This window comes from Pelophylax lessonae (assembly GCF_965119305.1).
Source record: "Pelophylax lessonae genome assembly, chromosome: 7".
Lineage (NCBI taxonomy): Eukaryota > Metazoa > Chordata > Amphibia > Anura > Ranidae > Pelophylax > Pelophylax lessonae.
In genome coordinates, this window is record NC_138774.1 from 152,464,856 (window position 1) to 152,479,076 (window position 14,221).

Consider the following 14,221-nt stretch of genomic DNA (forward strand, 5'->3'; position numbering starts at 1 on the left):
ATGATACTGAAATCATATTATGCATGCAAATATAACGAGCTCTGCTCTTGATACTCACTTTGGAAACGGCATGTCAAAAAACTAGACTAACATTTGCAAAAATTTGCTACTTTTCACATGTTTGTTTTCAATTTTTTTCTAGTTACAGGTTACTGCAAATTTTTTATGGAGAGTGGTGAAACAAACTGGCATTATTTAAACCAATTATGTGCTTCTGATGCATCCATTACTCGGTTTAGAGTTCTGCCCGAAGCAGTTATGAGTTATTTCAGAACCTACAGATTCAAACCCACAGAATCCTATAGGAAACACATAGGCAGAGAAAGCTGCACACCAGCTATTAGTATATACTCGAGTATAAGCCGACCCGAGTATAAGCCGAGGCCCCTACTTTTACCACAAGATGGGAAAAATCATTGACTCGAGTATAAGCCTAGGGTGAGAATGCAGGGTGGCGGGCATGGTACAGGAGAATGCAGGGTACTGGCATGGTGCAGGAGAATTCAGGGTGACTGGCATGGTGCAGGAGAATGCAGGGTACTGGCATGGTGCAGGAGAATGCAGGGTACTGGCATGGTGCAGGAGAATGCAGGGTACTGGCATGGTGCAGGAGAATGCAGGGTACTGGCATGGTGCAGGAGAATGCAGGGTGACTGGCATGGTGCAGGAGAATGCAGGGTACTGGCATGGTGCAGGAGAATGCAGGGTACTGGCATGGTGCAGGAGAATGCAGGGTACTGGCATGGTGCAGGAGAATGCAGGGTACTGGCATGGTACAAGAGGATCCGGGGTTGTGGGCATACTACAGGAGATGCAGTGCTGTGGGCATGGTACAGGTGGACCATGCCCGCAGCACTGCATCCCTTGTAGTGTGCCCGCAGCCCTGCATAATGGCAGGTAGTGAAGCTGTTTCACTTACCTGTTCCAGAGGCGCCTTCATTTTAAAAATGACTAAATTTCAGTAATTCAGCTATATTTTTTCCTTTCTTTGCCCAGGCCACAAATAGATTTATATGATTTAAGAGATAAACAAAAAAAAAAACATTTTTAGTTCTGGCATACTCACCCTTGGCCGATCTTTTCAAATCGCGTGTATTTCTTTTTAGGATCACCTACGCTTACAATGCTTCCTGCAAGGTAAAGAGTTAAGAGTATTTATAAAGGTAAAATATCAGAAATATCTTAAAGGCTTGGGCACATAGATTTATAATTTTTTTGTAAAGACCTAGAAACCAAAACAGTGGAAGAACTTCACCTCACATGTTACACCTTGGTAAACATAGTTTGGATGGATTTAAATGTAATTTACTGTTTTTAACTGCCGTTTGCAATATGGTACCCACTTACTTCTCAATTACATGTTAAAGTGTTTGTTACCAACATTTCAAATTCCTGATATGTGCCTGCTGTACCATGTACTTGCATGAAAAAGTATCCTGTTCTCTTTGTATTGCTTCCTTTGTGTGAAATCCCTGGTGTTCCTGCCAGTCCCTCTGCTATCCTTTTAAATACTGACCACACTAAGCAGAAGAACACACAGTGGTCAGTTCTCTAGCTGTGCTGGGAACTCCTTGTGCTCTCCTCCAATGATCAGACCTGTCCTGACACGCCCCTGCTGCACAGCCATTCACTGGGAAGCTCAGAATTATGCTGCTTCTCCTCCCCCAGCTCTTATGCAGCTGAGATGAAAGGGAATGTGATCACTTCAAAAAATACATTATACATAACTTTTTTTCCTTTTTCTTTTTATTATCTATAGAAAAATGTTTTGCCTTTCATTTCAATTTTTAACTGAATGGGTTGTTTTACAAGATGATCGTTTACAATCACTTTAAGCATACAAAACTAAAAAATAGAACTATCTATTCAATATAACTTTTACCAAAGTGCCTGCTCCGCACTTTCCAGCTAAGATTGTGGAGCACGGTCTCTGTTCCCTCTAACCGAGGAGCAGACACTTTCTTGTACAAGTCAGAAGCTGGGTATTTTAACCAAACCTAGGTGAACATATACTTCTAATGGCAGCATTCTTAAAGTCCAACTCCACATGAAATATTTTATATAGTTTTGAATAGAGTAGGGAAGGGTTAAAGGCTCTGTCAGTTTTTTTTATTGCCATCTGTATCCCTATTGAGAAAATTTTCTCTCACTTCCTGTCAGGAAAAAAAGTGATGGGAACTCTCGAAAAGGTGACAAAAGCAAAACAGAGGGTCAGGTGTTAAGACAACAGCAGCTGTATGACCTCCTTCACACGGGTGGTCATCTGCATATAGTGGATTCTATCAGCAAGAATCAGAAGATTCTTGTAGCTGGGATCACGCGTGTATGTTAACAGCTGCAGCTGCTAAGTTTGTACAAAGAAGTGACAGGCTTTGATGAGCAGTCACTGTTCAGATGTATCCACGCACATAGCAGTTACCTGCAATTAGGAACAATGTCTGACCCTGGATGCATCTGTGTGCATCCAGGGTCACTCATCCATTCTGAACTGCAAGTAACCAATGGAATGCAAATACATGCAAAAAAAAGACTGCTCCTCTCAGCCTATCATTTGTTTGTACAATGGGCAGAGCTGTTTGCACACACATAATTGCGGCCACAAGAATCCGCTGTTTTCTGCCACTGGAATCCACTGTATGCAGATAATTGCCCGTGTGAGAGAGACCCTACAGCTGCTGTTGTCAAAAACTCAGCAGTTCCCTGCAATTAGGGATGGATAAGTGACCTTGGATGCAGACAGATGCACCTGGCTACAAACATCCATTCCTAACCTCAGATAACTGCCGCGCATGCTGATACATGCCAACAGTGACTGTTCGTCCCAGCTTGTCATTGATTTCTGTACAGGTTGAGCACCTACATACACCTATGAATCCACAGATTTTTCACTGGAATCCACTGTATGCAGATAATCGCCTTGGTGAAGTAGACTTAGGGGCAAATTCACACTGACACTGTGTGAAGTTGCAGAACAGTGGAAGCAATTCACTGCTCCGGGAACTCTGCGTTGCCAGCTGATGTGGTGCACTAGGCTGTGTTGCAGTGTGAATGGAAAACATAGGAAACAATTGTTTCCTGTGTGTCCCTGAGGTGACAGACGTTTTACAATGTGGTAAAAGGACGTTCATCGCATGTAGTGTGAAATAGTCCTTAGGCAGGCCATAGATTATGCAATTTTCTTTCCTTCCACAATGGGCAACTCAAATGACAGCCTGGAATTGTTGGCAAGTGTAATCGGTGAGAGCACGGCAGAAGGGGAGACTGAGCTTCACGCTCAATGTGAAGTTTTATTTTTTTGTACGTGTATCACACCAAATGTCCTCAACTGGTTAAAGATCCTCACAGGTCACAACAAAGACACGGAAGTCCTGTTAAAGTCAACTTCTAACAGATTTCAAGTACCTATTTTGTGGTACTTACATTTAATGTAAAGTGTCCTTTATGCTGGTGGCTGCTCTCTTAGTTGAAATCAATTGTCCTCTGCTCATACAACTTGCCCTGCCCCCCACAAATACGCCCACAGATGTAATCTTCCAGTGCTACAAAGGTAATGCGAGCCGAGGGACACTCCTCATTCAAAATACCATTCCTTGTGCACTTTAAGGTATTTCGATTCCAAAGGAAATAACTGGATTTTAGTCTTACAGTAAAATCCTTTTCTCTGAGGGTCACTGACGGACACAGCTCCATGTCTTCTAGACCCTTGGGCTTATGCTTCTCTCTCTTCAGGAGTAGGACTAGGAGGAAACAATTTTGGTTATGCCCCTGAGGCAGTCCCAGGGGGTATACCATCACTTCCTGCTGTAGGACTTCAGTTTGTAACAAGCAGTCTCAGAAGAATACATAACTTAACCCATCAGAGGGGCGGGTGCTGTGTCTGTCAGTGAACCTCAGAGAAAAGGATTTTATGGCAAGACAAAAATCCAGTTTTCTCTTTCGTTCACTGACAGATACAGCTCCATGTCTTCTAGACCCTCGGGATGTCCCAAAGCAGTATCAACATGAGGGGTGGGAAATAACACAGCAATACATATAATTCCCAACAAGGCTAAACATAGCCAACCAGGTAAAACATGTGCTCCACCAGGAAAAAAAATATCCCCCAAGAGGGGGGAGCCTCTGCAACCGCAGCCTGCAAAACTTTGCGGCCAAAAGCAGCATCCGAAGATTCAAGTACATCCACCTTATAAAACCTTGTGAGTGTGTGTACAGATGACCACAGGCCTTGCACACCTGCTCCACTGATGCTTGATGACGGAAGGCCCAGGGAAAGGAGGAACCTGACCATTGATAGAATAGGCCTGCACCACCGTCTGCCTGATCGATCTGGAAATGGTCGCAGCGGATGGGGCCTGCCCCTTATGAGGTTCATCCTTAAGAACAAAGAATCAGATTTCTGAATCGACTCAGTCACCGCCAGGTACACCCCTGAATTGCCCTAACTACATCCAAGGAATGTAGAGAAATCTATTTAGGATGTTTCGGTTTAGGACATAAGGACGGCAACACAATATCTTCATTCAAACGAAACCCCGAGACAACCTTAGGAAGGAACGCCTGACAGGGTCTTAACACCACTTTATCCCTGTGAACCACCAGGTAAGGTGACCAACAGGACAACACAGCCAACTCCAACACCCTATGTGCAGAAGTAATAGCAACCAAAAGGGCCACCTTCTGCGACAGAGTGAGCAAAGGAAGTTCACAAATGTTTTTAAAAGGAGGCTTTTGAAGCACCGACAGTACCAAACTTAGATCCCACGGAGGTACCAGGGATCCCACCAGAGGAGCCAGATGGCCAACTTCCTGCAGAAAAGTGTGAACCAAGGAAATCTGGCCCTTGATGATGCCCAGAGCCAAATTTGATCTACACCTAGTTGTAGAAATGCCAACAGGCGAGACACAGAAAAGGAACAGGGAGAAACCCCCTGGGACTCACACCAAGTAATGTACACCTTCCAAACTCGATGATGAACTTTCCTGGAAGTAGATTTCCTAGCTTTCAACAGCATAGGAATCCCAGACTCCGACAGCCCTCTGTCCTTCAACACCTGGCTTTCAATAGCTAAGCCGTTAAAGTCAGCGACTGTAAAGTAGGATGGAAGATTGGTCCCCGAGACAGAAAATCTTCCCTGAGAGGAAGTTTCCATGGAACGTCTGCTACCAGCCTTACCAGGCCTGCATACCAAGACCGGCGAGGCCAGTCTGGAGCCACCAGAATGACAGGAATCCCTTCTACCTTGATTCGGTGTAACAGTCTCGACAGAAGTTATATTGGAGAAACTGCAAAAATCAGACGATACTGACCCCAATGGGGCCACCAGGGCATCTGCAGCGTTGGCCAGAGGATACTGGGACCTTGACACGAATCTCTGCACCTTCCTGTTGAGACGGGAGGCCAACAGATCCACACTGGGAGTCCCCCACCGGAGCCACAGTTGATGAAACACCTGAAGGAACCATTCTCCCTGATCCAACGTCTGCAGACAGATAATCCGCTTGCCAATTCTCTACTCCCAGAATGTGCACAGCAGAGCAGGATCAGAACATCCAGCGACTGCGGATCCTTGTTCCATTTGGTAAGAATCTCTCTTTGCAGAGGTCTGGTATGAAACGGAGCAAACGGAACCGCCTCGACAGTGGAGACCATCAGACCCAGGACTTGCATGCAAGTCCTGAGCGACATCTGACAGTTGGACAACAGAAGCCGAATTGCATCCTGGAACTTCAGAGTCAAATCCGATTTTTGAAAATTCAGTGTCCATCCGATCTCCTGAAGAGTTTGCACAGTAATGTCCAAGTTGGTTTCTAGAGCCGAAGAAGACTCTGCATGCAGAAGCAGATCGTCCAGGTAACCCAGTACCGCGATCCACTTCTGCCGTAGCAAGGCCAGCACTGGGGCCAAAACCTTTGTGAACACCCGAGGAGGGGAGGTGAAACCAAAAGGTAAAGCCACAAATTTATAGTGCTCCTCACCCATGGCAAAACTAACAAAACGCTGATGTCCGACATATATTGGAATATGAAGGTAAGTGTCCTTGAGATCGATAGAGGCCAGAAGATCCCCTTGATGAAGGAAAGCTACTACTGTGTGGATGGACTCCATTTAAAATTTCTGAACCCACACAAAGTGGTTCAGAGCCTTGAGGTCCAAGATCGGGCGAACCTTGCCTTCCCTCCCGGGAACTTTAAACAGATCTGAATAGAAACCTTGAAAACGTTCCGATTCTTGAACCGGCACAATGACTCCTTGTGCTAACAGGTCCTGCATTGCCCCAAAGAGGCCCTGTAGCCGAACGGGAGACTGGTGCAAGCTGGAAGGAAAGAACCTTGCCGGGGGCAAGGACCGAAACTCGATCTTGTAACCAAACCAAATCAACTTGTGGACCCATTTGTCCTGAATGAGTAAGGTCCTCAGGTCCAGTAAAAGCCAAAGACATTCCCCCACCCCAGATACAGGTGAGCGTGCCCCTTCAGGCTGGGGAAGACTTGTCTGCAGAACTGGTAGTGCCCGCTTTCGACTTACCATTCCAGGGTCTCTTGGAGCCTCCCATGAAGTTACGGGTGGATCTCGAACCCTTTTCCTGCGATCCAGTGAGCCGAGAAAAAAGGACCAGGTTTACGACAAGGTTCCTCGCCCCTAGCAACCTGCGGAAGTAATGTACTCCTACCTCCCACAAGGCCCCTAATAATCTCTTCCATAGAGGCACCAAAAAAAAACGGTCACCTACAAAAGGTAGATCAGTCAGCACCTTTTTAGAAGCCTGGTCGGCCCACAAGTGCTTCAACCAAATCATGCGGCGAAGAATCACCGCTGTCACAGATACCCTGCCAGCCATGGGGGCCACATCCAAAGATGCATCACAAAATGTAATGTAGCCCCTGGACCAACTCATCCGCCAGCTCAGGACGGTATTGACCGCCTTCCAGATCCTGGCGTAAAATTTTTGCCCATTCCGTTAAAGTCTGGGATACCAAGGTGATAGCAAACACAGGCATCAACATTGAACCTGCCACTGTGAAAAAGGTAACAGACTAGTCTCAGCTCTCTTGTCCACAGGATCCTTAAAAGGATGGAGAGTCCTCCACCAGGAAATGTGTGGCCTTATTAGCCTGGAAACCTGAGAGTCCACCGATGGTGGAACAGTTAGTTTCTTCAGGAGAGACTCCACAAAAGGATATCTCCAGCAAAACGCTTAGGTATTTCAATCATGCGTTTCAGGGAACCCCACTGACTAGTGACAATCTCTTCAAATAGGCAGGAAAAGGGAACACCTCATCTTGTAAGATTTGCGGGTGCCAAACTGCATTGACGCTGCCGACTCAGCATAAGCTGAGTCCTCCAACTTTAAAGTTTAAAGCCTCCACCAGCGCTTTTTCATGCGTGGCTGCAGTGGAGGAGGAGGATTCATCCTCACCGTTAGAGCACTCAGGGTGCGTGGACGCAGACTGACTCTCGTCCGCGGCGGCCAAATCCACCTAAGACTCTGAGGAGGCAGAGGATACAGGTGAAGGTGTGGGGCTCTTTTTGGTAGACCGCCTTTGCAGGGCCATATCAACCTTTGATACAAGTGATTGCAGGGCCGCCGTCATGGCTGCCAGGGCAGATTGATACCCAAAGGGTCCTGCGGCTTCAAGGAGTTGGGTCAGGTGGTGATGCACACTCCAGAGGCTCCATGGTTAAATCGGAGCCGCAATGTGCACAAAAAGAAAGAAAAGAAACCCCCCCGCACACAGCTTGGAGCACCACAATAATCAGCGCGCCCGCGGCGCTGTAAATGACAGAAGGATCGTACACCCACTAGAACTCACCACCCCAAAGCTGGAGAGGACTAAACCTCCTGCCACACTGCGATCAAAGAGGAAGCGCTGACACTTGAGGCCCCCGCACCACATCACCGCACCTACAAGAAAATGGCTGCCGCTATTTTCAACGGGAAACCCAAAACATGGCCTCTAGACTACACAAACATGGCGGCCGAAGCCAGAGAACAAAATGGCGGCTCCATGCAGCACTGAGTGGCACCCAGGACCCTACTGGACCCCAGAGAAATAAGAATCCACCAGGAGGGAACCCCCCTCCCCGCAGCACCAAAGGTACAGGCACCCCCCAAAAGGGGGCCATCCCTGACATACACCCACCGCCCTCTAGCCCAGCACCAGTGAAGCCTCGCCCACCCCAAAAAACACCCATGCCCCCAAAAGGGGGCTGGGGGGGACCAATGCAGGGGAACCCCGCTAGGGGGAAAACCTGAGGGGAGGAGGGACACAGAGGGGGGCCTACAATCCCCAGGGAGGGCCCGCGACCACCCAAGCAATTCCCAGAGAAAGGAGGGGGGACATTACTCACCACACTTTGGTACTAGGCAGGCACCACTCCCAGCAGTCCATCGCACCGTCTTGGAATGGGGGTGCTGCGGACTGAGGTACGCTGCGACTCTGATCACGACCGCTGTCATGACCAGGGCTACGCGACCTCGCAAAGTGTTTCACTCGCAGGCCAGCCCCCATCCAGTGGGGCTAAGTCGCACCCAACCTAGTGCAGAGCTAATAGTTGGGTCGTGCTCGCAGGCCAGACTGGGAAGACCATAAGGATCTAGGATATCCAGTGCGTTGTCCAGTCCGGCTGTTGACTGTGGTTCACACAGGAACAAAAATAAGAAAGAAAAGGAAAAAAACTCCATTTAAAAAGGAAAGTATATACAAGGAAAAAAAACCCCTTGGGCGGGACTGTAACGGGTACTGACTCAGATATATGTAAAAAAGAAGAGTATTTATTTAAATGAACATAGTGTACAAAAATTGGCAAATGGGCAGGATATTACACAATTGCACAATTGAAAAAAATGGGTTAAAAGACATAAACGACTCTTGTACATTGTCAGATAAAGAGTGACTGATCCAACATGGAGGAACCTGAGGTATGGTGCTGGAGACCCTACGCGTTTCAATGTGAATCTTCCTCAGGGGTCTTTTTGACTGAGGTTCCAATTTTTTATTATTTATTTTTAAATATTCTAAGAATGGATAAGAACAAAAAATTAGTTTGCATTGTAATATACATTATGTTAAATATCATCTGTTTTCATCAAGTATCATTTTAAGTATAACCATACACATACACATACCATGTATTCAGTCACTGGATCTGAAAGAGTCGCCTTACTTAAAAAGTTGATCGTTCGGCACCACCGAGAGTAGCAAATCAGGAGATGTCTCAGAGAGCCAAATTGAGCGTCCTGATCCCTCCTACTAGCCCTTGGGGGGTAGTGGGTGTTGGTAAATGCTGGGTGTGGAGCTGGGGGAGGGAACGAATGGAAAGGGCGGACCGTCACAGCATCACACGGGGTCCATATTCAAAATGCATCATCACTCAATTTGCAATTCTGAAAAAGTTAATTTGAAATATGTATATGTATCTATTTGTACCATTATGGACATAAATCAGCAAAATATATCAGAAAGAAAGGGGAAAAGGGATAAAAAAATATATATATTCATAAATGAGCTTTTAGGGGGATTTTGAATTCCATATATTCAATTATGTTTATATTATTCCAAAGCATGTATCACATACATAGATGTGGGTATTTAATATTAATTGTATTGTAGATCATAGAGACTGTTTGTGTTTTCTATGAATTCAGGTGCATAAAGAATTCTTATCGTACCCACCTCTAATAGCTATATTTTTGGAAGGAGAAGGAAGGGAGGAACGGGGAAGGGGAAATGGACACACTTGCGGTTTGACTGTCCAAATGGTATGGTGCTTCATACAGAATAAAACATCTGTCTGAAATATAAAAAGAAATTGTATATATAAATATATATTTACAGGGAGGTTATTAACCATCATCCCAACATGCCAAAAAGGTAGGATGGGGTTGCATCTGATGCCATTGGCAGTCTGCTATTATGTTATTTACCTCCTTTAGACCGTCAAAAAGTTCCCAAGTGTGTTCCTGTCCTTCCCGGTGGAGAGCCTCTATGCTACTGAGGAATCTGAACCTATTTATGTGCCTGTTGTGAATTGCAAACCGCCCACTCAGGGGGCCCTCCAAACTTGCAGCTGATTCAACTTTGCAATTCACAACAGGCACATAAATAGGTTCAGATTCCTCAGTAGCATAGAGGCTCTCCACCGGGATGGACAGGAACACACTTGGGAACTTTTTGACGGTCTAAAGGAGGTAAATAACATAATAGCAGACTGCCAATGTTATCAGATGCAACCCCATCCTACCTTTTTGGCATGTTGGGATGATGGTTAATAACCTCCCTGTAAATATATATTTATATATACAATTTCTTTTTATATTTCAGACAGATGTTTTATTCTGTATGAAGCACCATAAGCACCATACCATTTGGACAGTCAAACCGCAAGTGTGTCCATTTCCCCTTCCCTCCCTTCCAAAAATATAGCTATTAGAGGTGGGTACGATAAGAATTCTTTATGCACCTGAATTCATAGAAAACACAAACGGTCTCTATGTTCTACAATACAATTAATATTAAATACCCACATCTATGTATGTGATACATGCTTTGGAATAATATAAACATAATTGAATATATGGAATTCAAAATCCCCCTAAAAGCTCATTTATGAATATATATATTTTTTTATCCCTTTCTTTCTGATATATTTTGCTGATTTATGTCCATAATGGTACAAATAGATACATATACATATTTCGAATTAACTTTTTCAGAATTGAAAATTGAGTGATGATGCATTTTGAATATGGACCCCGTGTGATGCTGTGACGGTCCGCCCTTTCCATTCGTTCCCTCCCCCAGCTCCACACCCAGCATTTACCAACACCCACTACCCCCCAAGGGCTAGTAGGAGGGATCAGGACACTCAATTTGGCTCTCTGAGACATCTCCTGATTTGCTACTCTCGGTGGTGCCTAATGATCAACTTTTTAATAAGGCGACTCTTTCAGATCCAGTGACTGAATACATGGTATGTGTATGTGTATAGAAACATAGAAACATAGAATGTGTCGGCAGATAAGAACCATTTGGCCCATCTAGTCTGCCCAATATATCTGAATCCTATGAATAGTCCCTGGCCCTATCTTATATGAAGGATAGCCTTATGCCTATCCCATGCATGCTTAAACTCCTTCACTGTATTTGCAGCTACCACTTCTGCAGGAAGGTTATTCCATGCATCCACTACTCTCTCAGTAAAGTAATACTTCCTCATATTACTTTTAAACCTTTGCCCCTCTAATTTAAAACTGTGTCCTCTTGTGGTAGTTTTTCTTCTTTTAAATATTCTCTCCTCCTTTACCGAGTTGATTCCCTTTATGTATTTAAAAGTTTCTATCATATCCCCTCTGTCTCTTCTTTCTTCCAAGCTATACATGTTAAGGTCCTTTAACCTTTCCTGGTAAGTTTTTTTCCTGCAATCCATGTACTAGTTTAGTAGCTCTTCTCTGAACTCTCTCTAGAGTATCTATATCCTTCTGGAGATATGGCCTCCAGTACTGCGCACAATACTCCAAGTGAGGTCTCACCAGTGTTCTGTAAAGCGGCATAAGCACTTCTCTCTTTCTACTGCTTATACCTCTCCCTATACATCCAAGCATTCTGCTGGCATTTCGTGCTGCTCTATTACATTGTCTTCCCACCTTTAAGTCTTCTGAAATAATTACTCCTAAATCCCTTTTCCTCATGGAACGAAAGTGAACGTATGGTTATACTTAAAATGATACTTGATGAAAACAGATGATATTTAACATAATGTATATTACAATGTAAACTAATTTTTTATTCTTATCCATTCTTAGAATATTTAAAAATAAATAATAAAAAATTGGAACCTCGGTCAAAAAGACCCCTGAGGAAGATTCACATTGAAACGCGTAGGGTCTCCAGCACCATACCTCAGGTTCCTCCATGTTGGATCAGTCACTCTTTATCTGACAATGTACAAGAGTCGTTTATGTCTTTTAACCCATTTTTTTTCAATTGTGCAATATCCTGCCCATTTGCCAATTTTTGTACACTGTTTATTTAAATACTCTTCTTTTTTACATATATCTAAGTCAGTACCCGTTACAGTCCCGCCCAAGGGGGTTTTTAACTTGTATATGCTTTCCACTAGCTAAGGGATGAGGGATAAACTAACTCAGCACCTTCTTCCACATATCCAACCTCCAAACCCCTTTTGCACATTTAAAAAGGAAAAAATGCCAGGATCGCAGATCCCAGCAGGGAGTCAGGTCCTTACTCCTGACTAGGCAGAAAAAACTGAAGTCCTATAGCAGGAAGTGATGGTATACTCCCTAGGAGTGCCTCAGGGGCGTAGCCAAAATTGTTTCCGCCTAGTCCTACTCCTAAAGAGAGAGCAGCATAAGCCCAAGGGTCTAGAAGACATGGAGCTGTGTTCGTCAGTGAACGAAAGAGAAAATTATTTTTTTAAATAACTAACATATTAAACTTACCTGCTTTTCTGCAATGGTTTTGCAAAGAGCAGCCCCAAACCTCTTATTTTTGGGTCCCGACCTGGCAGTCCTGATTCCTGACTGCCCCTTCCCCCCCACCAAGTGCCACCAATAGTAAGCCTCTTGCTGTGGGGTACTCGAGCAGGCTCTCTCCCCGAGCTGCACTCTGTGTATCCATTCACACACAGAGCGTGACTTGGCCCAGCCCCCACTCTCTTCTCTCACTCTCATTGGCTCACTGAAGCTGCTGTGTGAGCCAATGAGGAGAAAGAGACCCAGGAGAGCCTCTGCTCTCATGTACATCACTGGATCAAGATGGGCTCAGGTAAATATAAGGGGGCCTGACGGAGCTGCACCCAGGTGATCATTTACCTTTAGCCTTTGGAACCACTTTAAAAGGTAAAAAAAACATTTTCACATTTCTTGTAGCCCTTCACCCACCCCCCTCTAAACACTTACATTCTAAACACTACCAGTCCTGTAGTGATTCAGACTTCCAGACTTGTGCCTGTCTTCTCTCCTCTCTCCCATTTCTCACATGCTTGGCCGAGAGCTATTTGCTCCTGCTGCTGTCAGTCAAATCCTGTAAGCAGAGAGTGAGGGGGGGAGAGGCTCAGCCACACTGCGTGTGTCAATGAATGCACACAATCTGGCTCGAGATCAAGGCCATAAGTTAGCACTTGCTATGGGGGCAGACACCGAGGAGAATCAGCCAAGATTACCAGCAAGGGACAAGAGGAGGTTCGGGGTTGCTCTGCAGAATACCATTGCACTGAGCAGGTGAATATAACAGGTTTATTATTTTCAGAAAGTAAAAACTATTAAAATTGCTTTACACCTGCCAAAACAGCAGGCTTCATTATCTCATGTTCAAAGAAAGAAAGGAAGCATACTGAGTTTCTCAAGGATTTCTTCATCTGTCATCTTTGATTTTTTGCGTTGCCGGTCAGTATTCCTGTACAAAGTGCTCGTGCTTGAGTTATCAGGCTGAGTTGTCACTGGGGAAGTGGAGGCCTCTTTGGCTGGAGCAGGAACAGCCACAGGTTCAATGACAGAACGAGTATATATCTGCATAAACAGGACAATAAACAGGAAATATTTAGGAAATGAACTGCTAGGTATAAAAGGACCAAATCTGTTTTTTATTTTGGTAATGAGGACTAATGCATTTAAAATCATTAAAAACATACATTTAAAAAACAAAAATTTTCATAAATATTCCCCAAACAACATTCCAAGATTTATGTACAAAAGTGTATCAGAAAGTGTTATTTCACAGCAGCAATTCAGTTGTGCCCCCTAAAAAATACAGTTGCAATCTGAAAACTTTAGCTCAATTCTGGGCTGAACAAAAAGTTACTGCTGCAGTGGGGGTCCCCTCTGCACTACAAGAGTTAAATTCTCATTCTGTCTAGTTGATAATTAAGAATTACCTTATGTCTTGCTTGTTATAAGTTGCTCCTCTTTGCTGCCTGACCAATCACAGCTCTCGAACAGAACGGTGTTAAATGCAGGACCAGTGGTCCTGCATTGTATGTTGGGTGAGAAACCCATCCACATCTTGAGAGCAACTAAGTGCACTGGCTGCCGGGAAAGTGAGCAAAAAGATAAGTATCTCAATTTACTTCTCCTTCCCTTCAAAAGGGATTTCCCTTCACTTCCTGCCCCATAGCTAAAATAGGAGTTGAGAGAAAATTCCTTCAAAGTGAGGGAATCCTGTTGTGCCATCAGGATTTTGCTTTACTTTCACTTTCGATGAG

At 44.6% G+C, this 14,221-nt stretch overlaps 1 protein-coding gene across 6 annotated transcripts in view; it reads right to left on the bottom strand.

Moving 5' to 3' along the window:
• PAK3 (p21 (RAC1) activated kinase 3) overlaps positions 1-14,221 on the bottom strand; it is a 337,291-nt gene that overhangs the window by 42,755 nt on the left and 280,315 nt on the right. For all 6 annotated transcript variants that reach the window (XM_082264390.1, XM_082264388.1, XM_082264392.1 and 3 more), the window contains 2 exons: positions 13,355-13,529; positions 1,067-1,130 (listed from right to left, as the gene is read on the bottom strand). In XM_082264390.1, the coding sequence (XP_082120516.1) occupies positions 1,067-1,130; positions 13,355-13,529 (239 nt within the window). The remainder of the gene's footprint in view (positions 1-1,066; positions 1,131-13,354; positions 13,530-14,221) is intronic.